The 27,704-nt window shown below is 51.7% G+C and overlaps 6 protein-coding genes across 6 annotated transcripts; 2 read left to right on the top strand and 4 right to left on the bottom strand.

The window, feature by feature from the left end:
• Nucleotides 1–443: 443 nt before the first annotated feature.
• On the bottom strand, nucleotides 444–3,027 carry K437DRAFT_253330 (ammonium transporter). The gene is made up of 7 exons (XM_013390687.1): nucleotides 2,622–3,027; nucleotides 2,405–2,543; nucleotides 2,058–2,333; nucleotides 1,680–1,993; nucleotides 1,369–1,590; nucleotides 924–1,301; nucleotides 444–854 (listed from the first exon to the last, which is right to left on the bottom strand). Exons 1-7 carry the CDS (start codon nucleotides 2,633–2,635, stop codon nucleotides 572–574), a joined length of 1,626 nt encoding a protein of 541 aa, XP_013246141.1. The 5' UTR covers nucleotides 2,636–3,027; the 3' UTR covers nucleotides 444–571.
• Nucleotides 3,028–9,980: 6,953 nt separating this feature from the next.
• On the top strand, nucleotides 9,981–11,420 carry K437DRAFT_284588 (uncharacterized protein; the record flags this gene model as incomplete). The annotated part of the gene is made up of 5 exons (XM_013390688.1): nucleotides 9,981–10,193; nucleotides 10,396–10,604; nucleotides 10,637–10,730; nucleotides 10,947–11,065; nucleotides 11,146–11,420. The coding sequence occupies 5 exons, from the start codon at nucleotides 9,981–9,983 to the stop codon at nucleotides 11,240–11,242; spliced, it is 732 nt and encodes a 243-aa protein (XP_013246142.1). The 3' UTR covers nucleotides 11,243–11,420.
• Nucleotides 11,421–13,018: 1,598 nt separating this feature from the next.
• K437DRAFT_242361 (uncharacterized protein) lies at nucleotides 13,019–17,064 on the bottom strand. Its single transcript, XM_013390689.1, has 13 exons — nucleotides 16,565–17,064; nucleotides 16,353–16,481; nucleotides 16,105–16,291; nucleotides 15,863–16,029; nucleotides 15,600–15,799; nucleotides 15,308–15,529; nucleotides 15,152–15,247; nucleotides 14,921–15,084; nucleotides 14,607–14,856; nucleotides 14,146–14,551; nucleotides 13,788–14,080; nucleotides 13,449–13,724; nucleotides 13,019–13,366 (listed from the first exon to the last, which is right to left on the bottom strand). Exons 1-13 carry the CDS (start codon nucleotides 16,902–16,904, stop codon nucleotides 13,106–13,108), a joined length of 2,991 nt encoding a protein of 996 aa, XP_013246143.1. The 5' UTR covers nucleotides 16,905–17,064; the 3' UTR covers nucleotides 13,019–13,105.
• An 849-nt stretch (nucleotides 17,065–17,913) lies between these two features.
• K437DRAFT_253338 (P-loop containing nucleoside triphosphate hydrolase protein) lies at nucleotides 17,914–23,272 on the bottom strand. The gene is made up of 22 exons (XM_013390690.1): nucleotides 22,895–23,272; nucleotides 22,652–22,819; nucleotides 22,431–22,545; nucleotides 22,263–22,368; nucleotides 21,666–22,185; nucleotides 21,520–21,600; nucleotides 21,302–21,448; nucleotides 20,655–21,208; nucleotides 20,498–20,594; nucleotides 20,270–20,427; nucleotides 20,118–20,198; nucleotides 19,943–20,057; nucleotides 19,753–19,872; nucleotides 19,526–19,681; nucleotides 19,322–19,459; nucleotides 19,173–19,256; nucleotides 19,061–19,104; nucleotides 18,889–18,994; nucleotides 18,628–18,813; nucleotides 18,266–18,555; nucleotides 18,158–18,195; nucleotides 17,914–18,083 (listed from the first exon to the last, which is right to left on the bottom strand). The coding sequence occupies exons 1-22, from the start codon at nucleotides 22,976–22,978 to the stop codon at nucleotides 18,064–18,066; spliced, it is 3,408 nt and encodes a 1,135-aa protein (XP_013246144.1). The 5' UTR covers nucleotides 22,979–23,272; the 3' UTR covers nucleotides 17,914–18,063.
• A 548-nt stretch (nucleotides 23,273–23,820) lies between these two features.
• K437DRAFT_98213 (uncharacterized protein) lies at nucleotides 23,821–25,185 on the top strand. Its single transcript, XM_013390691.1, has 8 exons — nucleotides 23,821–23,904; nucleotides 24,001–24,020; nucleotides 24,108–24,119; nucleotides 24,211–24,245; nucleotides 24,320–24,387; nucleotides 24,460–24,614; nucleotides 24,679–24,718; nucleotides 24,792–25,185. Exons 1-8 carry the CDS (start codon nucleotides 23,900–23,902, stop codon nucleotides 25,030–25,032), a joined length of 576 nt encoding a protein of 191 aa, XP_013246145.1. The 5' UTR covers nucleotides 23,821–23,899; the 3' UTR covers nucleotides 25,033–25,185.
• On the bottom strand, nucleotides 24,982–27,490 carry K437DRAFT_253340 (P-loop containing nucleoside triphosphate hydrolase protein). The gene is made up of 5 exons (XM_013390692.1): nucleotides 27,323–27,490; nucleotides 26,885–27,237; nucleotides 26,438–26,812; nucleotides 25,713–26,365; nucleotides 24,982–25,646 (listed from the first exon to the last, which is right to left on the bottom strand). The coding sequence occupies exons 1-5, from the start codon at nucleotides 27,323–27,325 to the stop codon at nucleotides 25,174–25,176; spliced, it is 1,857 nt and encodes a 618-aa protein (XP_013246146.1). The 5' UTR covers nucleotides 27,326–27,490; the 3' UTR covers nucleotides 24,982–25,173.
• Nucleotides 27,491–27,704: the final 214 nt, after the last annotated feature.

Raw genomic sequence — 27,704 nt, forward strand, 5'->3', positions numbered from 1 at the left:
ACAGAAGACGAAAGAAGCCGCCTCATCTTCCTCTCCTCTCCTTTTGACGTTCCCCACATCCGAGACTTGTCTCTACATGTCGCTGCTGCAAAGGAGAGTGAAGATGTAAGAGAAGGATCGCGTCCGGCTTTCATTCCATCTCGCCACTGGGAGCTCCCAGTGACAAAAGCAAGTGCGTGCGACTTTGAAGTATGTACCAGTTGTTACCCTACAAGTGTGGCAGATGCGGCGTTGCGGCCTCGTCCCAAGGCACGCGCTCAAGGGGGGGCCGAGACACTGATTGGTACATGATGGTGCATGCGACTTGCGCTTTACGGACACCAGCACTGCGCCGACCTGCTTCGGAGTGATCTTCAGTTTGTCGTCACACGACCGCACCCCAAGGGTGAAAGGCAGACCCACAGCGCAACAAGACAGACTGATCCATCAATGTACATCACTTTCCCCAGATTTTAACAATGTATAAAGCACAAGGCTTTGCTTTCGCTATAAATAAACAGCGTGCGTCTAAGTTAAGAGATTCCAATACGCGATGCTGGCCGCTATCTTCATACAGGACAAAAGCGACTTTTCACGCTGGAGAGGCAGAAGCTTCTGTAGCTTCTGCAACATCATTTTCCGTGGTCCCATGGCCCTTTTCCTGATCAGAGCCCGTAGCCATCCCATCATTGGCTCCGGGGTCACCAAAGTCCCTCCGAGTTCCTTCGCTATTAATGTCGGGAGAACCCGGGTTCTGGCCCACCCTTTCATGGATATCCAGATAGGGCTCGTCACGTGCGCTGGTGAGGTTTCGGTCGCAGTTGCCCTCGAGATCGCGGTTGACGCGAGCGTAATCATACGCGTATTCTCCACATCTGAGATAGGAAATGGTTCAGTACGTTGGGCAGATCAGGAGAACATCCATATGGAAGCGTGAGACTCACTGGTCCTCATCGAGCCCGATGATTTCGGCCAGTTCGGTGGATCGAAAGGGCCCGATGTAAGGGATGTGGTCAATGACGAACATGAGAATCCAAGTCACGACTGCTGCCCAGGCCACAGTTACTGCACACCAAGCGATTTGCTTTGGAAGCTGAATCCAGTTGCCATCGAGCCAACCTCCATCAATGACAAGGTACCCGTCGTTGTTCGCTACGCTGGCCTGGGTAAATATGCCGGTCAAGAGCAAACCAACGATACCCGCCAGTGCGTGGACTGCGAAGATATCCATGACGTCGTCGCACCGAGCCAAATTTTTGAGGCTAGTCGACAGGTTGGACAGTGCCGCTGCCGCAACGCCGATGAGAACAGATGCAGGAACGCTGTTATCCCAACGAGAGTATTGAGCACAAGCAAAAGTGAAAAGAACTTGATGTAAACTTCACTCACCCGACGAAGCCGGCGGCCGGCGTGATGGCGACTAAGCCTGCGATCGCACCGGTGCAAAATCCGACCACAGACCACTTTCGCTCAATTCTCCAATCCATGAACATCCACGTCAATCCAGCGCATGACGCAGCCGTATTGGTCGTCGCGATGGACATGCCTGCTCTCAGGTTTGCAGCGAAGGTGCTGCCTCCGTTGAAACCCATCCAGCCGAACCACAGAAAGCTGTGTGACAATCAAAAAGGTGAGGGAAGACCGTGTATCAACTTCAAAATACGCGTTTAGAGATTCGGCAAAACACGCGTGCAACTCACGCTGTACCAAGAACAACATGTGAAACGTTGTGCGGCTTGAAAAGGAGGCGTTCCGTACCGTACCCATGGCGAGGTCCTAGGTAGTAAGAGATGACGGTTCCAGTAATACCAGACGCGATCTCGACTGGGCCACCGCCAGCGTAGTCTAGCACGCCCCACTTGAAAGCCCAGCCATTAGGCGCCCAGACCCAGCAAGCGATGGGGTCAAAGACTAGTGTGGTCCAGCAGAAAGTGAGGACCAAGAATGGCCAGACCCGAGCACGCTCGCACGCTGCACCCAAGGCGATTGCGGGAACCAAAGCAGCAAACATGCCCTGCAAAGGTGAAAAGGGTCAGACTGGGAACTGTAAGCTTTGCGCTGTGAAGCAATCCACGTACTTCGTACATGGCGTAGACAATCTCGGGCAATTTGTTATTTGCACCCGGGACCGGTGCCTCCAGAACACCCATGAAGCCAAAGTTGCGCAGGTCGCCCATGAAGACGCCGCCAGTCTGAGAGAATGTCAAGGAGTAGCCCCAGAAGAACCACTGGAATGAGACGACGGCGAGAGCGGCGAGAGTCAAAAGCAGGAGATGGAGGGCATTCTTGCGTCGGGCAAGGCCGGAATACAGATAGCCCAGTCCAGGTATCATGAGCCAGACAAGGGTCGTGCACTGAAAAGATGTGAATTGAGGTAAGCGGGGAAAGTGCTGAGCAGAACGTGTGAATTTGGCTCGTTTCTCACAGTGAGGATCCAAGCAATGTCGCCAGGACTGTAGGAGGCGATCTTCCCTTCGTCGTAGGTGACAATGAGGTCTGTGCCGTTAAGAGCGATGTTGCTCGAAGCATTACTCGTCCCTTGAGGCGCAACTAGGACGCCATAGCTGTGGAGGTCAGGGACAACCACAATACGGTACTGTTAGCTTCAATTCAGTTGTGAGGTCCGAAGCGAGGGGACTCACGTGATGTTGACCATGGTGTCGAGAGTTCCTAGACTGCCGAGGATAGCAGATGGGCATCCAGCGAATGGATACAGAGGAGGCGCAGGTGGACGACAGGATAGTTTCGCTACACGCTTGAGCTAGCGCAGCCAGCATTGGTGACTGTCGAAAGCGCTCCGCGAAGCACTTGCGGTCAATTGAGGTGGTTGAAAGAATCAGATTGACGGGCGAGGTCAGTGACCCAGAATGGTATGCGAAAAAGCTGGAGTGGACAAGTCCCTTCCAGGTCACAATCACACGAGACCCGAGGTCGTTGAATTCTTACAAAGAACTCGGCTGGAAGGAATACATGGATTCGATTAATGGTGGTAGGATTGAGATGGCGTTGTTGCCAGCGCTGCGTTTGATGAGGGGAGGTACACATACATCCAGTGCGGATGTGAACAACTGGTTCATATTTCTAACAAAAATGTGGGGATTTGTAGCAGATTGCGGAGGTGCTTCATGCCACCAGAGCGCGACGCCAAGAACAACTTCCGTATACATCCAAAACAACACTATATATTTTGTGTACATTTTTAATTTTCTGAATGCAGGAAAGGAAGAACCAAACGGAGAAAAGAGAACGAGCATTCATGTCACAGTGACTACTGACTTTATACTGACTAGAGACTCTACATATGGAATGACTACCCCACGTTCCTGTGAACGAATTTCTTGTTTTGAAGCCTCGAAGCCATTTAACGGCTCTATCCTTAGGGCCCGGGGTCCTGGTAGTGGCTGAGCGAGGCCAAACCCCTCGCTTATCCGGTTTGGCCCAGAGCCATCCCCTTCCGCATGGGCCACCGTGCGTGCGCTTGTTCATGCTCGCGCTGCTGCTTCACCAAATTGATTAGTATATGTCTGTCCATCAGCGCCTTCTAACTGTCGATGAACGTCGCTCGATCGGCACCTTACAGTTGCATCGAGCTGACGAGCGAGACATTGCCTCTTGAGCGTTCCAGGCTGCGTCATCCTTATAGCAGGTTCGTTGTTCTCGTTACGGCGAGCTAAACGCTCAGTTCGCTCGTCAAGGAAGCGCACTCTTGTCAATCTATTGTTGCACTCTTGTGCCTTGTACATTTTTTTGTGGATCGTATTGGGGTCACTGTAGAACAGCATGGTGGCACATAGATGCTCGTACAGCCAAGTCTATCATGATACGGTCCTTACTCATTTTCCGACATATGAATAGGCAAGCAATTAAAGAGTGCCCGGAAAGGCGTGTATTCAATGAAGACTGAGATTTGGTACCTCGAAGAATGTCCGAGATCGAGCTGAGGATCCTGTGCGTCGTCTCTACGGTGTACAATGATGAAGAAACAGGTTTTTATACCTTACAGTTGGACTCAGGGATGATGGACAATAATGAAGAAGACGTGAAACAGCTTGTGCGAAGTTGAAGCTCCGTATTGGAGTGAAGCCGACTAGCTCTGTAACGAATCAACATCTTATTATGATCCGAAAAGGAACAACCTGCGCAAGCATCATGCATCAGTAATTAGTCATCGGTACTCATTACTCCATCAGTAGTCATTATTCAGCGCCTCAGCTTTGAGTGATGAACCAAATGAGAAACGATGGATGTATGAAAGTTGGAATTATGAAAGATAACAGAGTACGCAAAGATAAGAAAATGTCAATATGCCTGGGCCGCTTGAGGATGGTTGCACCAGTGTACCTGACCCCTGGTTTCAGTATGTACATATGTGGGTGTATACCCGTATGTATATTTCATGTACACTATTTTTGTTACCTCCGCTCGTCAGCCTGCCTTGGTGACCGGCACTGCTCAGGCTAATCACGTGATTCTCCCTGAGTGCTGACGGTGGTCAGGCCCTTGGCCTCAGGCCTCAGCGAGCCCGCGACTCAATCAGCGCCAGAACAGCGCTAAACGCCCTTGTTCCCATCACCAAACACATATGCCTCAAAGGCTCACCGCCGACCAGTGAATGGTTGGCCGGGCTCAACAATTACGTAATACATACTCAGCTCCTTTTCACTCGGCCGATAAGCAGAAAATCTTTTACGAATGGAAAGGTTTCTAGTCACGATTCATCTGTCATGACAACAATTTGAGGCCGTTACTTGACGCACCATTAGGTTTGCCTGGTGTCACTCCGATGGCACTGGAACAGGCCTCAACCCCGTTTCACTCGAGCTCTTGGCGGCTCCTGATAGTGTGTCCAGCAGGCTTTGCACTTTTCGCTTCACTGTTGCACTTCCAACTTCCCTGCCTTTACCTTGTACAAGTTGCACGACGTCTATTTGGCCATTGCACCCTACGACAGCCCTTCCTTGTCCGATCCTCTTATGTCACGCGCAAGATAGTTCTCGGACAATCTGGCACCAACACGAGCATTATTGACTGTTTCGTCCTATTCATTTATCCCGAAGTCGCACGCCTGTCAAGTTCCAATTTTCTAGAAGGCTCCAAGGTTCGACATTCTTACTGATTTGGGACGTTCACATTCATTCACGCCATGACATGGGCTCGAAGGCTTTACTGCTCAACTTTTTACAGAGTCATCCATATGAATTCAGGTGTTTCCTTATGCTGAAGCCGGACATTCAGCCTTTTTTAACTGATGTCTTTCGCCTCAAAGGGCGGACCATCGTTGCTCACCTTGACCGCATGCTCTCTGAAAGCACAGTTCCCCTGTCATGGCAAGAATGAAGATTCCGCAAGTGTCCCCGTCTCTTTACTTGAGACAGTCAATATTGCTTCCCAGAGTCTCTGCCGTCTTTCGACAAGACATATCTGATGTTGCCTAAATTCGGATTCCCCCATACCTACACCAAGTGCAGCTCCACTTCGATTAGCAGGAGAAGCCTATTTCGAAACCACAATTCTTCCATCCAATGCGGCGAATTCCCTCTTGAAAACTTGAACGGTTCTGCTCTCTGTTAAGGTCTGGCTGGAGAGGTGATACGGCCTCGAGTGAGCCCTAGACAGTAATCATTGCTCAACGATAACCGCTACTTCAAAGAAATGTGTTTTTAATTGTTAGAGAATCTTGAACCCGGCGAATACGCCACAGTGCTCACTGGTGAAGTCTGGTCAATTACATTTCAGTCAGATCCCAAGCATACGGACGCGCGTGTAACCTTGTCAACAACATATGTCCGCTCAAAGGCACAGCATGAAGGATCAAGACAGGTGCGAGCCAAAGACCAGGCAGATCGCACAATTACCCAACTAGAAAAAGTGGCACAACGGCTGCTCCCTTTACGGCTCCTAAGCCCACAATTTTCCTTGAGCACAGCGTTGGAGCATGGAAAGGACGAATATGGGGTGAAGAGATGATCGGAATTCGGGTAGCTCGGACACAATCCCAATGCAGGCGAGGCGCGAGCGAGCGTCATAAGAAGCGAAAAGCCCCAGCATCGCGCAAATCTGGCCCACCGACCAGCCTGTGTTTGCTACACTTGCAGCAGGGGCCGAACGCTTCGACAACCAATCCTGGTGATGACCGATGGCCGGCCGGTGACTGCGCCCCCCTTCTCATGGCGGCCTCCTGAAGTCGCTTGATCTACTTTGGGATTGGAAGCGGTGGCAGCATCGCGGGTGTACTGGCGAATGTTAGCTTCACTAGTGTTGGCTGATGGGTCGGTCGGGGTGAGCAGAATGGAAAGCAGAGTCAGCAGTTGCCTAGTGTAATAGGATTGATGCTGGACGCCATTCATCGTCTTCTCGTTCAAAGCCAAACCAGGAAACCTTGTACTTGAACTTGCCGCGATGGATGCGTGAGGCGAGGATCGTGACGATTGAGTAATGTTCTTGGTCGTCTACGATTTCTGGCGGTGGCGGAGCGACAAGTCGATCAGGGATGATGCTGAACTTGTATGGTTCGAGTTTGCTGATATGGAACCCGTCGTGTATCCTTATCTGTGGTGGAAGCTGAGGTCGAAATGTAAAATTCCCCATGCGCTCGACGATCTCTAACGGTCCTACGAATAGTTGCGAAAGCGCCCTCGATAGCTGCGTGTTTGCAATATGATCTTGTCGCAACAGTACGAGTGAGCCTAGTGCAAGAAAGAGGGAGCTTCGGATAGGGGTTGGTGGGTGTAATCCGCATACCTTTTCTTTGCATGCGCCAGTGCCTTTGGCGCGAGCTGCTGAACTTCTCACATATTCGACAATTAGCTTACTTGCAGCAGGAACAGAGGATGTGGCAGGGTGATGTCGCTGTGCAAAATGCGCAGTAGGCCACGTTAAAGGGTATTGTCAGGTTAAACAGAAGGAGCACTGTTAACAGCAAATTGTGTTATTGGGGGCCAGCTGACCCAGTCGCTCTGGAGATACTCTACGTAGCATCTCAAATAAGTTTCCCAGGCCTGAGTGGCTCATTCGGGTTACATGTTGGTAGCGGCATAATAAGCAGATAAACCCTGTGTGGCCTTGAATTGTCATAGGATTTCGTGGAAGAAAGTGCGATGCGAAGGCGAACCCCCGATCGGAAGCGCTGTGATTGGCAAAGAAATACCACATGAACCTCCCGGTCACCTTGTGAGAGTCGTCCGTACTGTGGTGGGGGTGAAGTTGACCAACTTGCTGAACAGGTCCACAATGATGAGGATTGCGTTCCATCCATCGCTCGAAGCGAGCGCCTTGATATGATCGGCCGACAGGTCATCCAATGTTGCTATGACTCCTAGAGCGGATCCAGGAAGCCATATGGGCAATGTCGTGGAATCTTCGATATTGACAGAGATCGCAAGTCGAGACGTAGTCTAAGATGGAGCCTCACATGCTTGACCACCAAGAGTGCTGAGTGAGTCGAAACGTGGTACCATTCCTTCCCTTGTGACCTGCGAGCGGAGAGTCATGAGCCAGATGCAGGAGCATTTATGAGCAGCTGAAGAAATGTAAATCTTGATTCTGATGTAGAGCAGATCTTCGATCCTGAATGGTTCAGAGAGCGTGGGAGATGAGGTGGTAATGACGAAATGGCCCAATAGCAGAACTGATCCGATAAATTCGATGGGGTCAAAGTTCTCGGAGCTTTCGAAGTCTCGGGATTTGCGTCCCGCAGCGCGGATATCTCTCCACTACTTCGCTCACAGATTCGAGCGACATCACTGAGGGTGCCTGCAATGCTTGCTCTCCTTCCCAGAGGTCGAAGCGGTGAGACATCACTTCGGCCTGGCTGTTGCCTTTGCTGGGTCACCAATGGATGGCAAGTCGAAACGGCATAAGCTTCTTGCACCAGCGATGTGAAGGAGACACAGCACTCCAGGGACATGACCGTTATTAGGTTCGGATGGCCGGGATAGACGTTAAGCATCTCGACCAACTCGACTTACCCCCGCCAAATACGGGTGCACTCGACAATGGGGAGAAGCTCTTTGTCTGCACTGGGGGAGCTAGTTGTGACGACGTAGCGAAGGTACTCGGTCCGTGTGCTACTGAGCTCTCCCTTCTCTGCTTCGACCACAACGATGTTCTCGATCAGGTGACGGAGGACCTCGCGCACATCAGCACAGTGGTGCAACGGATCGCGTGAGAAGACAAGTATATCGTTCAAATAGACCTATACTGTCGTATCTAGCAGATCCTTGAACATTACTTTCACGAGGGCCTGGAGAGTTGCATGAGTGTTTTTGATGTCAAGATGCTTACCAAAGTCTTGAACAATACATATCGTGCCCTGAACACCGTCGTGTCCTAGTGGCTGTTGTGAATGCGAAAGAGATTGTAAGCACCGTGGAGATAAAGCTTAGTGAAACGCATTGCAGCCGGCGAGCTGGCCAAACGTATGGTCGATGAGCAGAAAGGTGAACTTGTTCTTGACTGTGACATAATTCAACACTATGAGTTGGATGCAAAGCTGCGAGGAGCCCGAAGACGTCGCATGAACAAGATTGGAGCACCGAAGGGGCCTTTATCGGGCTTGTGAACCCCTTAGGCAAACTTTCCCACAGCCATGCTGCTAACTTTGCGAGTTCAGGACTGGGGGGTAGAGGCATCTGAAAGTTGGCTTTGCACACCCGACGAGATCGATCGCATAGTCGCTTGCTCGATATGGGGTGCAAGCTGTCGGCGCCAGACCTTAAAAGCCAGAGAAGAAGGTCATGATCGTGGCCGGGAATCGTCTGCTTGGGATACTCCTGGTATTCAGCCGAGTCTGTAAACAGGAGTACCGAGTCCTGAGCCGCAGAATTGTCAATGATGTCCTCCGGGGGAGTTAGAAAACCGGAATCAAGATGACGTGTTACAGGAGGGACACAGGGGCAGCAGCAATGCGTCAGCGCGAGCCAACAGAGCGAAACATGGCGAAGTACAAGGAAGCACATCGAAGCAGCACTACCTATAAATCATCATCGAGGGGCATGGAAGGCTCAAGAGGAAAGAAACAGGCTTCAGTGGCTACAAGTGAAGCCAGTGCCTTCTGGATGTATGAAGGGCCGCACACAGCAGCCAGAGTTCGTGTAGCGTAGAGAACGACGTCAGAACATCCTATCTAAGTCATAATCAGCCGGTCCTTCATGATGTTACAGGTCAAAGCCTGAAGTCCAAATTGAACGCTCAAGCGACATGAAGCAAAGGACCCAAATGGCAGCAAATTCGATCTCCAAGGGGGCCACGGCCAATATCGAGAAGCTTCATGGCGGCAAATACGATGCGAGTGGGCTTTAAAACCCCTATGCCAATGATTTAGGCGGCATGTGGGGGCTACGTGACTGGCACGGGGTCAGTAAACCCCTGAGGGGATGGCAGCATCATCACCGAAAGCGAGCGCAGACGAGAAGAGGCCTTGGCAACGCTGGTGCTTGTCATCAACGACGAGATCATTGACTCCATGTGCATGATGAGGCCAGCTAGGGAACTGTGGGACATGTTAAAGGCCAAGTATCAACCCAACAAGGGAGGCTCTTGGCCGTTAACAATGACTCTATAGTGAGCATTCAGGAGTACCGCGACCTCACCTGGAAGACGTATGGCAAGATCAAAACAGAAGGAGTTGAAATGCCAAGGCCGACTAACACCTTGTCACTTAGGCCGGACTCGGCTTACGTGGTGACAACATTGTCTAGATTTTCAAACACGTTGGCAATCATTTGAAAAGAGTACATAATGTCCCAGCATTACTCTAGGAGGGGTTTCAAGAGCTTCGCAAAAATGCCAGCAAGTCGCCTGGTACAGTCATGTTCAACAAGCATCCCATATATGGTGGCAAAAGAAAGTTACCTTGCAGGAATTGCGGTAGGGTCACTTGCAAAACGAATGTCGATCGAAAAGAAGCGCGCAGGGTCGCATCTCGGCGGAGAAACCGGCCGCCAGCTCGACAGATGCTATAACAGCATTCACCATTTGTAGTGTTGACATGCAGGCAGCGCATGAATGTCAACGACAAACCATCCTCGACGGAACTTCGCACCCCCTCACCCCTGAAGGCACTGCTCTCTCCACCAAGATCAAGGACTCTACCGTCATCAAGCTCACCAAATGGCAGAACAATGAAGGCAGTGCCCAAGGGCGACTATGGGCTTATCCGTGTCAAGTCCAACAACGGAAACGTCGTCGACATCTACCTCAAGAAGGCACTTGAGGTACAAGGTATGGTAGTATTGAAGGAATGGCGCATTACGACTAAGATCGAGTGCTCTGACATCTTGTTATTCTCTACGCTACACGAACTCTAGCCGCTGTGTGCGGCCCTTCATATATCCACAAGGCACTAGCTTTCACGTACAGGCTCTGAAGCTTGATTTTCTGCTATCGAACCTTCCATGACCCTATGGTGAATTATAGACAGTGCCGCCTCAACGTACTTCCTCGTACCTCGATATGGCTCGCTCCGTTAATTCGCGTGGACGTGCGGCCGTTACTCCAGTGCCATCCGAGATCTGCAGTGCGCCATGTAAGGTCTGCTTCATCATGAGGGCGATGGCCATTCGCACATCAATTGCGGTAGCGCCGTCCGAGCTTGTGGTTAGAGATCACCAGATCGTTCACTTAGGGTTAGCAATGCAATCGCTGACATGTCTTCCAGAACCTCATCTGCATTTGTCAAGACGGTGGCACCGATAGCGTCCACAGCTCGGTTTCTCTCTAAGGGGTTGTGTCCATCGTTCAGTAGAGCAAAGGTCCGTTCTGCAGCGGGTAGTGAGAAGCGTATCACCAACTCAAGCAGGCAGCTTAGGAGCCTATCACCTTCCCACGCTCTGATATGCTACATAACACATTGCAACGGCTCCGCCTCAAAGATGACTTACTCTAACATGTAAAGGTGACTCTACACACACAAGTTCCGCGAAAGGCTTTGTCGTTCTAGTAGACTACGCCTCAGGGTATATCGCTAGAGTACGGTCGATTCCCGCTCGGCACACGACACAGCCACTGCACCTCACGCTTTTTCGTTCCGACCCTATGGGCTGCCCGCGGAATTGACTCCCGATAACTCGGTGGAGTCCAAGGGCAAGTTCGTCGCTGACTCTTTGCCCACAAGGTTGTACACTTGTGCCCCTCTCTCCCCACAATCCGTCGGCCAATATCGCTTAGATGGTTGTCAAAGGTGAAGACGGGCTTGTGGGCCTGCACGAGCGAATCCACGCTTCAAGGCGTTGTTGTAGCAACGCAGTTGGCCTTGTCTACTTGACATGACCTTGCAAGCGTTAAATACCCATACACTTGGAGGCAGCAGCCGCATAACCCGCGACTCTTGTGTTTCTGCGCTCTGCACGCTTTCCGATGCCCTCCCTCTCGCAGACCCGCATCCCTCTAATACCCTCTCACCGCTGCATAGCGCAAATCTGTTCCGTGATGCTGCCATGGACTGGCACGCGACGCAATAGCGTCAGAGGCATGTTCATTTGTATCGACAGCAGTAGCTCATGCACTTCTCCATCAGGGCAAAAACCATCGAGGCAAGTTGGCGGGTGGGCCGCCGGGACAGAATTTTCTCCGCGCATATGGTCCCTTTTAATTTGTCAAGCAGGTGCGCAGCAATGGGTACGATCTGGCCAATGGGCACGAGACTTTTTTCTCAGATTAAACGTCCTCCCACTGACTACAGCCTGTTGCCTAGCAAGGTCATAATTTTGGGTGTTGTTATGAAGAATGGAATGAAACACGTGACGATGCATGTAGCCCTATGGCGACATGGGGCCCTCACCATCGGCACATCCACCAGTATCTCTCTTCTCCCCCACTTATCACCCATACTCGACCATTTGTAGGCTCCCCAGACATGTATGAAACTAATCATTCCTGCCTTCATAAAGGGCTTCTACATCTCTGAGGATTGAGCCAGTATGATCGCCGGCGATCACAAGAGTCAGAAGAGAAGCGGGCAAACCTGGGTCGACAAACTACTTCCAGGAAACCGCGGCGCTCGTCATGATGCCACCTAGCAATCTCCTGGGCGTTTCTTGCGTGCAGAGTACGACTCTGGTCCGTCAGAATCGCCACCTACACCGGTATCCAGCGCCCGACCCACCCGTCGTATTGGCAAGCATGGTGTTGCAAGCGGTCAGCCGCGTCATTCGACCTGGTGAGGCACCAGAGGCGGCCAATGGAGGCGTGATTGATGAGGGAATCGTCTAGCAACGAAGCGCCTATGTGGGGCAGTCATTCCGCGATGGGATCAGATGGTGAGTCAGTTGGCAATTGTGCTCTTTCGAGCGCCAAGTCAGGTTGGGCCGACCAAATGCACCTGCTGTCCAAAGTTGGAGTGGGAATGTGCTGAATGAGGTGGTAAGTACACATTGTATATAAGCCCAGTGATCATCTGGATTGTCCCCCTAAATTGTAATCCAAGAGGATTTCGAGGAAAGTATGAATATCATGAGCCTCTGCTTGTCATCATCAAGAAAGGTCAAGAGGGGGGCGTTCAGTAATCGAACTGGCAATCCTCATACCGATAGTGACCACCCTTTTTCTGACGATCTCCCACCAGAAGTTACAAGTTAAATGAGCTATATTTGATGAAGGAAATGTAACGTGCGTATAGAATGCCTCATAGAGGAAGATGTAGGTTTAGCAAAAGCCTGACGATGTATCCAAACTTTCCTCGCGAGATACTAAGCACAAATGAGGGAGAACAACAAAGGTTGCACGCAAGCTTGGCGAAAGCATCGCGTAGACGACCGGTGCCATTTTTCGAGATCTTAAGACTTGAAAGTGATGGTGGAAGGCTGAAGTTCCCTGCAATGCGATGTTGTACGACGCCCTTTGTATCTCATCGACAGCCGGCTAGACGTTGCTAGCGACTCTGGCAATGTGCTAACAGCCAATATATACCTAAATACCGTGCATCAGATTCACAACCTGAGCCACTTCAGTTCGGTATGGAATATCTGCCCGTAACGGCGCCTCTCGTATCTGCTATTTGCGCCAGCACCACCCTGTGACATTGCATCAGGAGGTGATGATCAAGGATTGGTATGCATGCGTTCTTTCTGCCTAAGTCAATGGCTGACGCTACACTACAGGAGCTAATCGAAGGGTGGCACTGTAGCGCCTACCTTTTCAGCTTGAGCTTGAGCTTTGGAGGGGCCACATTCTGCATTGACCCTGTTGGTGCATCGGCTGGTGGCGAAGCAGCAGAAGGTCCATGCATGCCGGGAATGAGAGTGCTGGACATTCCAACGTTCATTGAGTGTGATGCCTGGCCTGAAGCAAGACTGGTAGGGGTACCAGTTCCCGTCGGCGACTGGCCAAATAATGGACAAGAGGTATTGGTGGACATATGGCCGACTTGACCGCAACGCCCGCAGACTCGCTAAACGTCGGACGTGACGGACAAGACTCTGTGAGTGGAGCTGCATCATGGTATCGGATCAAGTAGCTGAAGACGGACACACCTTCGTGGAAGCCTTGTGAAGCTTCGGGAATGGCGACAACGTTCCTTCCGCCGCGGCCTTCGCTTGTTTGCGCTGCAATCGACGGTCCTGATTCTTTTGTAGCTGGCCGATTTCTGCAGCCAAACGTTTTCTACGAGCGGCATCAAGGTCGGCATCACCTGTGGGCACTAATGCTTCCGTTTCAGTCTGGGCGTCTTGTAGTGCATGCCGATGCCTCATGTACGCATCAATGACTCCTCTGTCACGGACAACCTCTGTGTACCATTTTCCCTCCCGCTACAAGCAGAGACTGACATCAGCACACTTGCAGTAAGTGTCGCCAGCCTTGTCCACACTCACCTGTCGACGAATGCGAAGAACCTTGTTTGCATCATCTTTAGCTCCAGCATAAGCTTCTTCATGTTCTTCAAGCGTTTGAGCGGCCTTAGCAGCTTCTGCCTCCGCCACATACGTTTTGATGGCGCGCTGCAAAGGCACAAGGTCCTGAGAATGGATCCGTGGCGGGTTTGGGGAAGACAGGCTCTGCAGTTGCTGGCGCCAAATCCTTGTGATTTCAGACTTGTAGATCAGTTCTTGCTCTGCAACATTGTATTTGTGTCCAGACTTGCTCATGGCTTCGGCCTCCGCAGCAGCTGAGTGCAATTAAGCAAGACAAGGTCAGCATGGAATCACTCTGGGGTGCAATTTCCCTCCTCACCTTTCCTCTCTTCTGCACCCTCCCCTGCGGCGACAAAGACTTCTTTCATAGACACTCGAATGAAGCTAAATGCGTCTCCCCGTCCTGAGGGATCCCCCTCGCCATGCAAGGCAAGCCTTGCCTTTTTCTCGCTTCCGCTCAGAAAGTTCTTGCTGGCAGCCCATGGGGCCAACGACTGCTCGATCTCATTGTCACCCTCGTCCTCATCATCACCATCCTCCGCACTTTTATTAAAGCCGGCATCCACAAGACGTTGCTGCCCGGCTTGCATACTCTCACAGAGAACCATGTGCTCTGGGGGAAGCTGCTTCAGGAACTCTGCTTCGTCTGGCGCAACCACATTCGCTTTGAGCTTCCAGTAGCCTTGATCGGGGTCCCCAGCTCTCCTATTGTACTCCATAAATTCCTAGAAAAGCTTTCATTAGTCAATCAACTTGTCCTAAAGATATTAAGATACTAACCTTAAGCCTTTGCCGCATTTGCAGCTCATTTTGATCGGGAAAGTAGCGCATCAAGCGATGTATCTTGATACGCTCGCCTTTGCTGCGCTGGACAAGTTTGTGTGCAATCATTTGCAATCGCGTCTTGATCATATTCGTGGCAAGCCTCGCATGCGGCCCCGGAACTTGCACCGCAGGAAACAATTGACCGACAGTAAAGACGTGAGGTATTTCACGCAACAGGTACGAGACGTTGTTCTTTGTGGTGTGCCTATAACCCTCGCCAGGAAAAACCGATCAGTGTTTAGTTTCCACGGCGCGTGTGTTCGACCCACCTGATGAGCAGGAAGTCTCCTGCACGAGCCTTTTGCTTGAAGAGTGGGGCTCGTACCAAATTATTGTACAGTGTAGGTTGTATTTGTCCGGCCTCGACCTGGCCGAATCCCATGAAAGGAGACTCATCTGAGACATCCAACACGAAGGGCTCGCCAACTTCGCTCTATAGCAGGAACATGCGTTTGTCAGCGCACTGTGGGCGCACATCGCCACAAGTTCGCGGAGCTCACCTTGGGGATATTCTCGTCCTTGGCATTCTTCTTGCGATAGTAATTGACAAGAACGTGACCCATTCCGAGGTTGGACAGCACGAGGGGAAATTCCTCCTGCACTTTACGTCAGGAGGCTGAGCATGCACAGAATCAGAATATATGAGGGATGCTCACTGAGTACTCGTAGAGAACAAAAGGGTTTGCGTCCCGAAGAGTCAGATCGCGCGTGCTGCGGAGTATTTCCGACGCGTCTTTGCCTTTCTTGACTTTGCCGCGATCTTCTCTCTTTTTGCGCGAAGAATGTACCCGACCGAAATTAATGGGGATATTGACAGGGAACTGCATCGCTGGACGATGAAATGACTTGACCTCGCTCTTGGCCAATCGTGTTTTGTACTGGTGGAGCGGGGAATGAGTAACGAATAAGTCCAAGAGGGTCAAGTTTACAGTACCCAACAAAGCTCACGAATGGCAACTGAAGCTTGATAGCTGGCCCCGCATGCTGTACCACGAGTTGACCGAGCGTCTGCCTGACCTTATGCCTATGCTCCCGAGGCACTTCGTAAAAGCGATCATTGGACAGGTTGAGCGGATTAAGACTAGCGGCAGCCCGCGCTGCTCTGGAAGACAGGCCTTGCGTGCTGAGTTGTGGCGCAGAAGGTCCAACTGTGAGACATTTGTTAGTCGCTGCTCATCAATTTATCACAACTCATTGGAATATCTCCTCACTTGGCGTGATCACCTGCTCCTCAAATATCATCTCCGGATCGTTCGGATCGAACACTAGGGCTACTGCTGGCAGGGGCGTGTCCTCCTTCCACCGAATAGCACCTTCCCAACTTTCCAGTGTTGCACTTGACCGCTCATACTGCATGTCACCACCACCGATAGGACCCCTGTGGACGGCCCAAGTTAAGCATCAGGCGCTGATATTAATATGAGCGATTTCTTTGATATTGCCAGAAGCTCACCCTGCGTGCAATGAGGCTGCAAACGTTTCCCAATCCTCGACAGCGAGGCTTGGGTCTTTCAGGCAGGAGTCGATGGTGGAAAGATGCGCTGCAGGTGACCGATCAATCTGCTGGAATCGGTGTAACGGCACACGTACGCGCACCGATGCTCGTACTGAAAGTGGCGCAGCCTCAGAACGGCTCAAGACTTACAAGGGGAACGATGTTATTAACGGGCCTGCCAACCTCTGTGACGGGATGCAACCTACACTGGCTCTTAAACTGCCCTAGTCGTCGCCTTTTGGTCGGTGGCGGACCCGAGAAAACATCCGTGAAGTTGAGGATTGCACGCGATTCGAACGTTGGAAGAAGCCTGCGTAACTCCTCAGCCGGGGAGACTGGTGACACATCGGAAATGTGTCACCAGTCAAGGCCCATCTATCAGTTCTGGTTGAGATCAGAAAGCAGAAATGTAACACACCTTGAGATGCCAAAGCGGGCATCAAAGACAGGCCCATTTGGTAATAGTGATCTGCCTTCTTTATATGGTTGTCTGCACCCAATAACTCCTCGGCAGACTTTGCTGCATCAGCACCGAAGTCTGCGTTGTCCTCGTCTTCATCTTCGAAATTGTCATTGTAGATCTGATCTGACTGTAGCTTGCCCAGCGCAGCTTGGGTGCCTTGAATCTTTCCGCCAATTTGACTCAGCTGTTCATGCGAGAAATCCTCCCCCAGGTCCTTGAGAAGGCGGCCCAGTTCAAGCCCGAAGAGATCCGCTGATACGCCCTGCTCATCGCCTGCGTCCGACTCGTCCGCCATCGTATTCGACGCCGAATGCGCTATCTCAATCGTCTAGCAGGCGATCTGCTTCTTAATTCGAGTCAGACCGTTGTGCAGAGAGTTTTAGGCGATTAAGAGGGAGGTCAAATTCTCTCCATACATAAGAGGGAGTGAAGGAGAACTATATGCATAAGGTATGTATGGAATCACCGAATCGGTAGGGAACAGAATGAAATGTGTAATCGGAGCTTTTGTTGTAGGACTTGAGGTTAGGCCGGCGGCAGCTCACCCGAGATCCGCAATAGCGTTTTGACGGACCGAAGGCCCCCCCCCGCGCACAGTTGTTACTAGCTGGAGAGTTGGCGTTGGTGTGGATGCTTGTAAACTAAGCGACTGGCATGCAAAATGTAGTCCAGAACCAAATAAAGCGCATCAGAATCGGAATCAGAACAGTCTCATCACGTCCACCTCACAATTTCAACTGCCAAGATGTCAGGTCTTTTTCACTGGGATCCACTACAATGTTTAAAAGCACCGCATGGCATTGCCCTTTGAGATGCGTTTGAAGTCCCTCAGCCTATTTTAAACTCTGGTTAGCAATACTGCATCAGCCACAACATGTCACGAGAGCGTCACTCAGCGCAATACAAACGAGGCCTCGCACCCATGAGCATTACTCCTGCAACTTCAAACCGAGCAGCGAGCAGCGAAGAACTCCGAGAAATGTATCGGCCGTGGAGCATGTGGCGAGCACGAGGAATGCAAGCGCGCAAACGGCAGATCAGGCGTCAGAGACGAGTCTTAGGGATAATTATCGACCAGGTCTCCTTGTGGACACATATCGTGACCGTTGAAGAGCAGTGCAGTTGTAAACTTTCTTGAAAGCCTAGGGCAATATGCTTACAGCCTAAACGATCGTAGGCGTACCATGCAAATGACAAAAGGAGGAACATTCGCACGGTAAAGGATCGCCCTCAAATGCCAGACTCTCGGTCCTCAGAGCTGTACTATCATGTCTGGGCGGAAATCCCACAGACGAGTCTAGGGTGCAAGTGAGCATGTCTCGTCGAGATTCCATTTCATCATGTGTATACGCAAACATCCCTTGTTGATTGAGTCAACGATCACGAAAGGAGGACAAGCGTGAGAAATAGCCAGGCCTGTAAACAGCAGTCATGGAAAGGAAAAACAGTGCTGCTTAATCCAAAGTCCCTTGGCCTATTATAGTTCGAGGAGGAAAGTACGTTCAGATGGCTACCTGGTTTACTCCACAGCTCGAAGGCGTGCCTTACCTCTCTCTGGATCCTTCATGACGATCACACGTGTCTCACTAGAGGAAATAGGAGCAACTGGCGTCAAAATCCGCTGTAAGCGGGATTTTCTTGAATCTGACAACTCACGGGCCAAGCTTTGCATTTGCCATTCCTTGCGGGCTGATCAGGATGAATTGAATTCTTGAATTATGCTGCCCCGCGTCCAGGATCATCTTGGTCGCAATGCTTCGATTTCCGGCATCCATGAACACATCGAACTCGTCCAAGCAACGAATGGGGCAGTTGATAGCCTCCCACAAGGAGAGCAGCAGGCAGATCGTCGAAAATGATTTCTCACCGCCCGACAGCGCACGCGGGTCCTTCTCTTTCCTCAACTTTGAGCCGCTACCGTCATTTGTGCTTGCGTCCGTGCGCACCTGGTAGCGTGGAATCTCCGATCCGTATGTGAGCAACGGCCACGAAAAGTTAGATGCATTGATCGCACTTACACGTATCTGCAGCCTTCCTGGTGTTCTGCTTCCATCCTCTTTCTCACCTGGATGCTCAAATTGAAGCGTCCCGGCGAAGCCACGGTGTTCAAGGTGACTTGTGAAGAGGGCTTTGGCACGGATCGAAATAAGGCTGCGCCATTCGTGCCAACGCTGCATACGCTGATGAATCGAGTTTTTGAGGCTCTGTGCAATGGGCATATCAGGCAAGGTAGATATTCGCTGCATCACGCTGCAACAGGCATCGGGGTACATGCTCACCTTTTGAAACCTTTCCAATGTCTCAATCTTGGTCTCCACGTCTCGCATGGCCGCTTGAGCAGCATCGAGGCGCATTTTGGCATCTTCCACCCCCATACCTCCGGTGCTGTGAGCGAAGCCGGTGACATGGCGGTCAGTACTTTTCCCGAGACATGCAACTATCAAGACGTACTTTTGAGCGACCGTCTCCATTTGTTTTTCTATAGCGGCAATTTCCTATACGCGAGTTGTAAGGTAAATCCAGGAAATCCAAGTTGGTTGACGCGGACAGTGACCGTACTCACCTTTTCGAGTTTTTGAGGAGTCATACTGCGAGGCAAATCCATGTGTTGGATTCCTGTTTCTTCCTGTGCTTGGCGTGTGAGCTCCTGATTGTATGAAGAAGTCATACGTCAGCACTCAACTCGCTCTGGCTCATTGCAAGGGAACTTACAGCAAGGTCCTCTTCTTCGTTCTTGAGAACCTCCCGCTTCTGAACAAGTTCGGCTTCGTAGAGGCCAATCTGCTTAACGTAATGTGCGCGATCTTGCTGATGTTTCACTCGCCTCAGAGCTTCTTTCTCAATGAAATTCTGCGAATAGGATCATTACCACACGTCCATTCGGGTCCAGGACACGTCTGAATCTTAGAGACGCACCATGATCTTAGTTTGACCACTTTGCCTCTCCTCCAGTTGCTTTCGAGCCTCCGCATGTCTCGCCTCTATCTCTTGCACCTTTTCTTGGGCAGCGCTCAATTCGGTCTGGGCGCCGCCAAATTGGCCAGCGACCTGATCCATCTGGACCTTTACGTCCTGATCGAGGAGAAACGGCTCATTTCAGTGAACTCTTACACGCCAAAAGACGAAAGAAAGGTTGGACGCACATCTAGCATCTCCTGCAAATGCGCCACGCTGCTAGACTCATTATCCTGAAGACGAAGGGTCAGCTGCTGAATCTCGTCGTCAGCTTTGCGAAGCGCGGCCTTGAGAGCTTTCGAGGTTTCCTAGACACCAAAGTACATATTTCAGATGCTGGCTTCTTTGAATGCGCGATGTTGGCGAGAAGGACCTCACCATGGTGCGATTCAATTCCTGCTTTTTCTCACGCAATTCAGCTTTGGCCTTCTCTGCTGCCTCTGTCAAGAGACCTTTGTTCTGTTCGATTGCCACTCGCTCTTCACGGTAATGACTACGGTGCAATAGTCAATGAGCAAGACTGCTTAGCCACACGCTGGTCAGTATTACTCACGCCAATTGGGCCTGATGATCCTTGCTCAGGCGGGTGGGGCCGTGAGGCGAGTACAAAGTCTCAGTAGAGGAACCTCGGTACCTTCACACACACAGAGAGGGAGATAGGATGTTAGATACCACGCCGTATGGTGCAAAGCATCTAACGCTCACCCTCCGGTAACTTTGAACATGTCTTGACTAAAGCAGACTTTGACATTCGGCAGGTGCCTTCGAAGCAAAGCATCGCCGTCGCGGCGTTGTTTGACAAGGACGCCTTTCTCAATGTGATGCCGGATGATCAATTGCCTTTTCACAAAGTCGCTTTGGAACTATGTAGCGAAAATTCGTTTCAGTACATGAGATGGCATACAAAATGGTTCTACAAGACATGAGACTCACCTCGAGCGTGCGGAGAATTGTCAAGTTTTCTGACCCCGGTTCACCGGAGCTGTAATCGAAGGGCTCGTCCGATGCTTTCAAGATTGGAATTCCGTCGCTGAAGGAGATCGGGTTCAGAGAAGGTTCCAGGGTAAGGTACGAACACATGCCTACCCACCCTCTGTACTTTCGAAGAAGACTGTTCAAGCGGACGCGGTCCTCTTCATTGGTGACGATGAAGGCATTCAAGGCCTTGTCCAGAACAGCTTCAATCACCGGAAGCCATGCCTGGTCTTTTAACGAGAGTAAAGTTCCGATGGGCCCAATCGGTTTTTGCCTCCACTGTTTGTCTTGGTTGATCGCGCGCACAATATCTGGCATGTTCCTACCGTACGCCGTCAAATGCTCGCGAGACGCGTTCGTGATACTGGTGATTCTTGCATCCAGATCTCTGAGCCTGGCTTGGCCGCGAGCCAAATCCTCATCTGCATTCGCTGAAGCGTGAGTGAGTCCGGGTAGCTCAGATTCCAGCACGTCTTGCTTGGCGAGCAACTGGTCCGAGTTCTCTCGGAGGCTTTTCGCTTTCTCTTGCAACTCCATTCGGCGGACATTCCAGGTCTCGGCTTCTCCCTGACGGGCAATCTTTTTGAGCTCGTCATCCAGCTGTTTCTGAATGCTGGTCTGCTTGGCCTTGAAACTGGCATACTCATCATTGATAACGTGGAGTCTATTCTGTGGTCTCAGGAATTGCGCAATGATCAGCATCGAGCAAACCGTGACAATTCGCTCGATATGTGCGCTAGTAGTCTTGTATAGGATACGTACTTTCGCTTGATGCTCCGCGGCGAGCGCAGCGGCCAGTTCCTGCTGCACTGCGGCCTCATTGGTCTGCAGATCATCATCGACTCCCTGATCCTTATCTTTCTCTTCTTCCAGCAGTGAGATGGTCGCATTGGCATGTTCCAAAGCGGCCTGTGGTGAGACGAAGAGACAAATGCTTCAGCAAAGGAAGATGAATCAGTCAGTGCCGCACGCAGTCTGACCTCTGCAGCCTCCAATGCTGCGTTTGCTTTCTTAATCTTGCCCTCTTGAACAGCAACATCCTCCTGCGCCCGGTCCCGAGTCTAAGGACATAGATTACACTCAAGTTTAGCATCACCATGGGGATCACCGTGCCAATCGAACTTACATTGCGTTGCACGGCAACTTGACTCCAGATGTACTGAGTGCCGAGATGTTCCAACCTCGACTTGCTCAAGCGCTGTTTCTCGAACAAGGCGAATCTCCTGCGCTTCTCCTCTAAATCTTGCTTGAGCTCAGGCAGTGTCTCCTTATGCTTGCGCGCCAGACCTTTCATCTGAATCTCGTGTGATTTCATGACATCCATTTCCTTAGCCAATTGAGAAAGCTGCGTGCCTTTAAGGAAGAAGAGGTACTTGTCGTCTGGATTAGAAGCACTCAGGAATTGACGAGCAGAATCTTGACTCAAAACAGACATTGGGTTGTCGACTTGAATGTCCATGTGGTCACACATTGCATCAAGCTCCTCGCGCTTGGTCGTCTTGACTCGGTCGTCTTGACCTTTAAGCTTCCAGCTCCCGCCACCGTCTGCGTTGATGCGACGAACGATGGTGATGCGATCGCCGTAGACGTCATGCTTGAAGGCTTCCGATCCTGTGTTCTTGATTTGCAGAATGACCTCGGCAGCACTGCGAAGAGGGAAAACAGACGGGGGAACGCGTATCAGTTGTGCATGCATTGCTCAAAGGAGGGTTAGCGTGCTCACGATTCCCCGGACTTGACGAAAGATTTGAGACTGTTACCTCTGTTTGTGCAGCTCGCCTTTCCACCAAGTGCAGCGGTGATCGCGGTCAGGACAGCGCTCTTGCCACCTGTGAGGTAAAATTCAAATCGTTAGAGCCGATCACATCATGTATGTCAGCTTGAAACTCACTTCCGTTGTTGCCAACGATGAAATTGGTGTTGGGACCAAGCTGTACACTCAGTCGCTTGTGGCACATGAAGTTGAAAAGCTCGACCTTTTCTATGACGCCATAATCAGCCTTCTCCTGCAAAGCAGCATGATGCGTCAGGTCAGAAGGATCCGAGGGTCCACAAAGTGCGTCAGCAGGGCCCAGCAGGTATTTTCAATCTGCTTGGGAGTGTACCACGCACGTGCCTAGAGACCGGACGGCTTCTGTACTCTTCGGCGAGCTGCGTGGCCATCTGATCGGCATAATGCTCGGTCTGCCGAGCCAGGGACGATGACTGATTGCTGTCTTCATCATCGGAGGCATCGTTGCTCTGAAGACGCGCCCTTTTGGTCTTGGGAGGCCCATTCTGCTGTTGCACGACGGTTCGAGTAGCGCATGTCAGCTTCCACCAGCATTTTGACGCGACAATCATGGCTCCACTCACAGGCTCATGGACGATTGGAGAGTCCGCGCGGTCGTACTCATCGTCGGAGGCGCTTGCATCTGCATACCTCTTTCCCTGAGCCATGACGCTGCAGTGGCCTCATCCTCACTCTGGGGGACAGCGAAGAGCAGGATACTTCCGCTGCTTTTGGCCTTTCCTGTTTGCAAGAATGAACCGCAAGGAAGTCGGATTGTATGTGATCTCAGTGCAAGAAAAGGTGTGTAGCAAGTACATTTGAAGCCTCCTGCTGCTCGTCTCCTCTGTGCCTGATGATAAAAGGAAAGGATTGTGCTGCGTTGTGCTTGACTGACCCTACTGACGCGTCGCGACTCGAAGGCTCACTGCGCACTCAGTGTAAGAGGAGTGTGTCAGTGTAAGTGCCATGGGCAGTGAGATGGTGAGACGGTGAGAGACTTGAGGATGTATATGCACTGCACGTGATGTGCTCACTCAACTCGTGAGATGGGGATCATCGCCTGGTACGACTCTCTTTGGGCCGTGGCACGTGCAGGTTGTTCGCATGTCGAGTGGACATGGAGCATCTGGTGCACTTGTAAAGCCATGCAACCTGTGGCTCCCACGTGTGCAAGCCTCCGCACTCGATGGGATAATTGAATGCACCATCGCGATCTTACCATCCCCGCATCTCTGCACAGTCGCGCAGTGCGGCAGATCGCACCTCCATGCTCCATCCACTTTCAGGGGCTTCGCGCCAGGTCGCATCGTGCGCGGAGTGGCGAAAGCCATCGCTCGCATCAGCAGCACAGCTCATCCACCATTGATCCTTTTGGCTCCCCATCCATCTGGTAACTCTTCACCACCACGCGAGCCTAAGGCCCCCCTTTAACGACTTTTAACGCCAGCAAAACTCCAGCTACGAGCCCTGATACCCTGGTCATCGACCCTCACAATTACGACCTCGCAAGGACGACGACACCGACGACGCTTGACGACTATCAGACACAACGTTTCAGCCCTGAAGCTCGACGAGGTCCATCATTGACCATGTGGTGGGTAACCTACAGGCCGCGTCCCACGTATGAATGTGCACAGCCATGCTAATACAACTGGTACTTGGACAATTTTATCGTTTGCGACTCTCGCAGGTGTGACAACTGTCTACTCAGTGAGTTCAGCCTGACCCATTTCGATCTTCTGCATCCGCAGGTCGATACAGCCCACTGAAGAACTTGCATCCACTTGCCGTTTGCAGTATTCCCGCTTCGTGAGCTACGACGATCGTGTGCATTCCTAGGCCTACCGACGCGGATTGCTGATGCCCGTACTTGTTCGTTTGAAATACGGGACATCTGCAGGACATGGCGCCATGGCCTGGTGCATTTTCATCGCCGTAAGTTATTCTCGCTTCACTGCTGCCCCCCAGGATGCGCTTTTGACACCATCTTCCGTACTCTGCGCATACAGCTCTACAATCTGGCGGGGTCAATCCTCCTCTTCCGAGACGGCCAATATCTCTTCTTTAACTACCCAGAGTGTGTCGCATCTGAGCCATACATGCATAGTTGTCGCTCTCATCGCGTTCTGACCCCACCCTTGCATTGCAGGTGGCAGGTTTATGGAGGCATAGGGATGGCAGTTATGTCAATCTGCATTATCAACATTATCGCTTACGGCAACACATCTTACATGTGGACGCGCGTCTGCTTCTTCCTTTGGCCCGTCATCCTAGTGATCTCAGCCGTCCGTGCCGCTGTCATGCGTGGGTATGCCCAATTCGTCTCTCATGGGGTTCGCGACTCACTTCCAGTTTCCTGTCCTTTCAGTGTTCCAACTCAATCGCCAACAAGCCAAGATTATTTGGGAGTGAGTGTTCATTGATCCGTCTTGTCGTTCCATCGCCTTTGACGACATTGACGACTCGTCTTCCCATCCTCAGGTGCAACAATGGAGGCCAGCTGTGGGGCGCATCCGTCGAAGCAGGCTATGCAAACAGCTCGACCACCATGCCATCGGGGCTATGCTCGGCCGGCTTCCACAGCCTTTACATTGCGTTTGTGTTGTCCCTCGCAATTGACTTTGGCTTCCAACTATACGCCTACTTCATGAGCTGGCGTTTCCTCTCCCGCATCCGCCACTACTACGCTCTCGCCACCCAAGATAACATCTACTCGTTCTGACCGACGTACATTTCTTTTTGCATTTCAAGGTTTGCATCTTGGCTTTGTGCCAGCCCATGGACGATCTGTAGACATATCGCGGCTCACGATGGAGAATGCATTACTGGGATCTTTTCGAGAAGGGTACATACGTATGAAAATTCATTCGTAGGGGTTCCAAACCGTTCTCCCCTTCTGGCGTTTGGCCTTGAAATGTTTCTTCGAGCGGGGAAGCTCTGCGGCTTCGTCGTTGCCAACACTACCAGCATCTCGGCCATCGGCTGCGATGCGACCTCGAAGAGATGCGCCGGGCGCTCCTTTGCGTCCTAGCATAGTAGGTCGATCGCTGTTTGCAGAAAAGAAGGCCGCGTCGATACCGTCTGAAATGGGGGTGGCTTTGACGCGAGCATGCGGTGTGCCTTGCGAGACTGTGGAATCGAAATGCTCGCCTTTGCCCCTTTTTGCCAACTCTTCCCGGAGCTTCTCCCTCTGTGCAGCATTGAAATCATCGGGGTCAACGCCTTCTGGCGGGTTCGCGTAAAGGAGACGGGCATTGACGTAGTCCTTGAGCACGTAGCGCGCTGCACGCGACTCATCAGGGTTCCCTTGCCCTTGTCGGGCAAAGCCGCGCGCAACTGGCGAAGGGAAGATGTGCAGTGATCAGCGTCCCATTCGGCCGCCTATGACGCACTTAGACTCACTCGCATAAGCCGTGAGCAACTCGAGGCCAGTGTACTGTTCATCAGCTATCAGCTCTCCTGTACGGATTTTGATGCCGTAGATCGCTTCCGCAATATCTTTTGGGATTCTCTGTGCTACGAGCTGAGCGGGGCCTGTGTATTCTCTCAGCTGGTCAATCGGCAGGACCCCGTCGACAACGAGCTCTGCTGCTGTTGTTGCGAACTGTGGGAAGACGAGGCCAGGGCAGTCGCACAGTACGGTAGTCGGACTGAGGTGCAGTGTCTGGAAATGCTTGGTCTTGCCTGGTGTAGAGCTGACTGAGACTTTCTTGGCGCCGATAAGGGCATTGATCGTAGAAGACTTGCCAACATTGGGATATCCAACAAGTCCAACGATTAACTTTCCTTGCTCCGCATGCCCGATGGCAGATGCTCTTTGATCTGGAAGCGGTGCACAGCGCTCGAAAAGGGCCTCTAGCTCGCAGACTGTCAGGATACGCGAGCTGTCTGTGGACGCCCCGCTCTCTCCCAGCGATGCGCCACTGAGATCATTCGCAACAGAATCAACTTCTGTTGACGCTGCCTCATTAGCCTCCTGGATGGCAGCGGCATTGGCGGCGCTGAAGAAGGCGTATGTGATACCTTGCGCATCAAAGTATGTCGCCCACGCCCGCCTAACGAGGAGCAACAATTTCAGCTGTGATACGTTGGGACGAATTTCCGACAGTTGGCGATAAAACTCTCACCTCTGACCTTCGTTCAAAAGATCTGCCTTATTGATGAGTAAGAGATTGCGTCGTTTCCTTGTTGCAGTTGGGAACTCCGGAGCCACGTCTTCCTCGCCTTGCATTTTCGCTTCATCATCCATCTCCAGAACGTAGCGCTCCAGGTCCTCGCAGCGAAATCGCAACGGATTTCTCGCATCTACGATTTGAACAAGAAGATCGCTGCGCTCTATGACCCTCCAGAGCTGCCTCCACACTTCAAGATTGCGCTCAAATGGGGTCAGAACGAAGCCCATACCTTCTTGCAGCTGTGCTAAACTTCTGCGCCATTCGAGAAAAGAGTCTTTCTCTGTGCGGTCAAGCTGGTCTTTGGTGCTCTCGCTGCTCCACTTCGGTCTGATGTGGAGGAGAAAGTCGATGTCAGTACGGCGGCATGAAATTTTCATTCGGCGCGGAAATCCCAGTTACCTTCTCGGTACCCGAAGCTTCTGCCGATTCTGCTTGTGCTTCTTCCGCACCTCTTCCTCCTCTTCGCCGGTGAGCAAATAGGGATTGTGCTTATTTTGCAGGCCAGCTTGCGCGCTGATGACTGTGACGTTGCGTCGCTCTGCTGTGAAATCTGTGTCTGCCATCTGCGCGGTATTGAGGAATTCCTCCAAGTCTCCCTCCTGTGTCACTGATTGCAACTTCATCCAGCTGGGCTGGTGCCCGCCAGTATCGGTTGTGTGATGCTGGCTTGAACCAACATGCTGAGCTTCCTTAGCCTTGCGGTTCATGATGGCTCTCCCAAGGCCGACATTTTTGCGACTCGTCGGGAGCGGCTGTAAGCGGCAGAAGAGGTTGGGAGATGGGGTATGCGATGAGCTGTGTTCAACAAGACTGTTCAAAGCAAGACTGCAGACTCACCATTGCGACGTGAGACAGCTGCCGACAGAGGAATGGGGGCGGCCCGTGGGTCGAAACGTTGCGAGCGAGCCAGCTTGCGAGCTTATCCGGATCCAGTTGTACGAAAGGCGCACTGAGTCTTATTCAAGCCTGTTCGATAGCTGGCAGTGGAGTCTCAGCGTGTATCATCCGCCGTACAGTCGCAACTCGCAGGGTCGCAAATGTGCATTGCAGAAGCAAGACCGCAAAATATACATCCATCACAGGGAGCCAACAGCCGAAATATCTGACAGTTGCGTCACATTGCACCGAATGTCGTCCTTTTACTCCCTCCAGAGAATGGAGTTCCGAACTCCGTCTTTGCTTCTCCTTCCAAGTTCCTCAGTTCCTCTCATCTCTCCAT

This window comes from Tilletiaria anomala (genome assembly GCF_000711695.1).
Source record: "Tilletiaria anomala UBC 951 chromosome Unknown K437scaffold_3, whole genome shotgun sequence".
In the NCBI taxonomy this organism is placed as follows: domain Eukaryota; kingdom Fungi; phylum Basidiomycota; class Exobasidiomycetes; order Georgefischeriales; family Tilletiariaceae; genus Tilletiaria; species Tilletiaria anomala.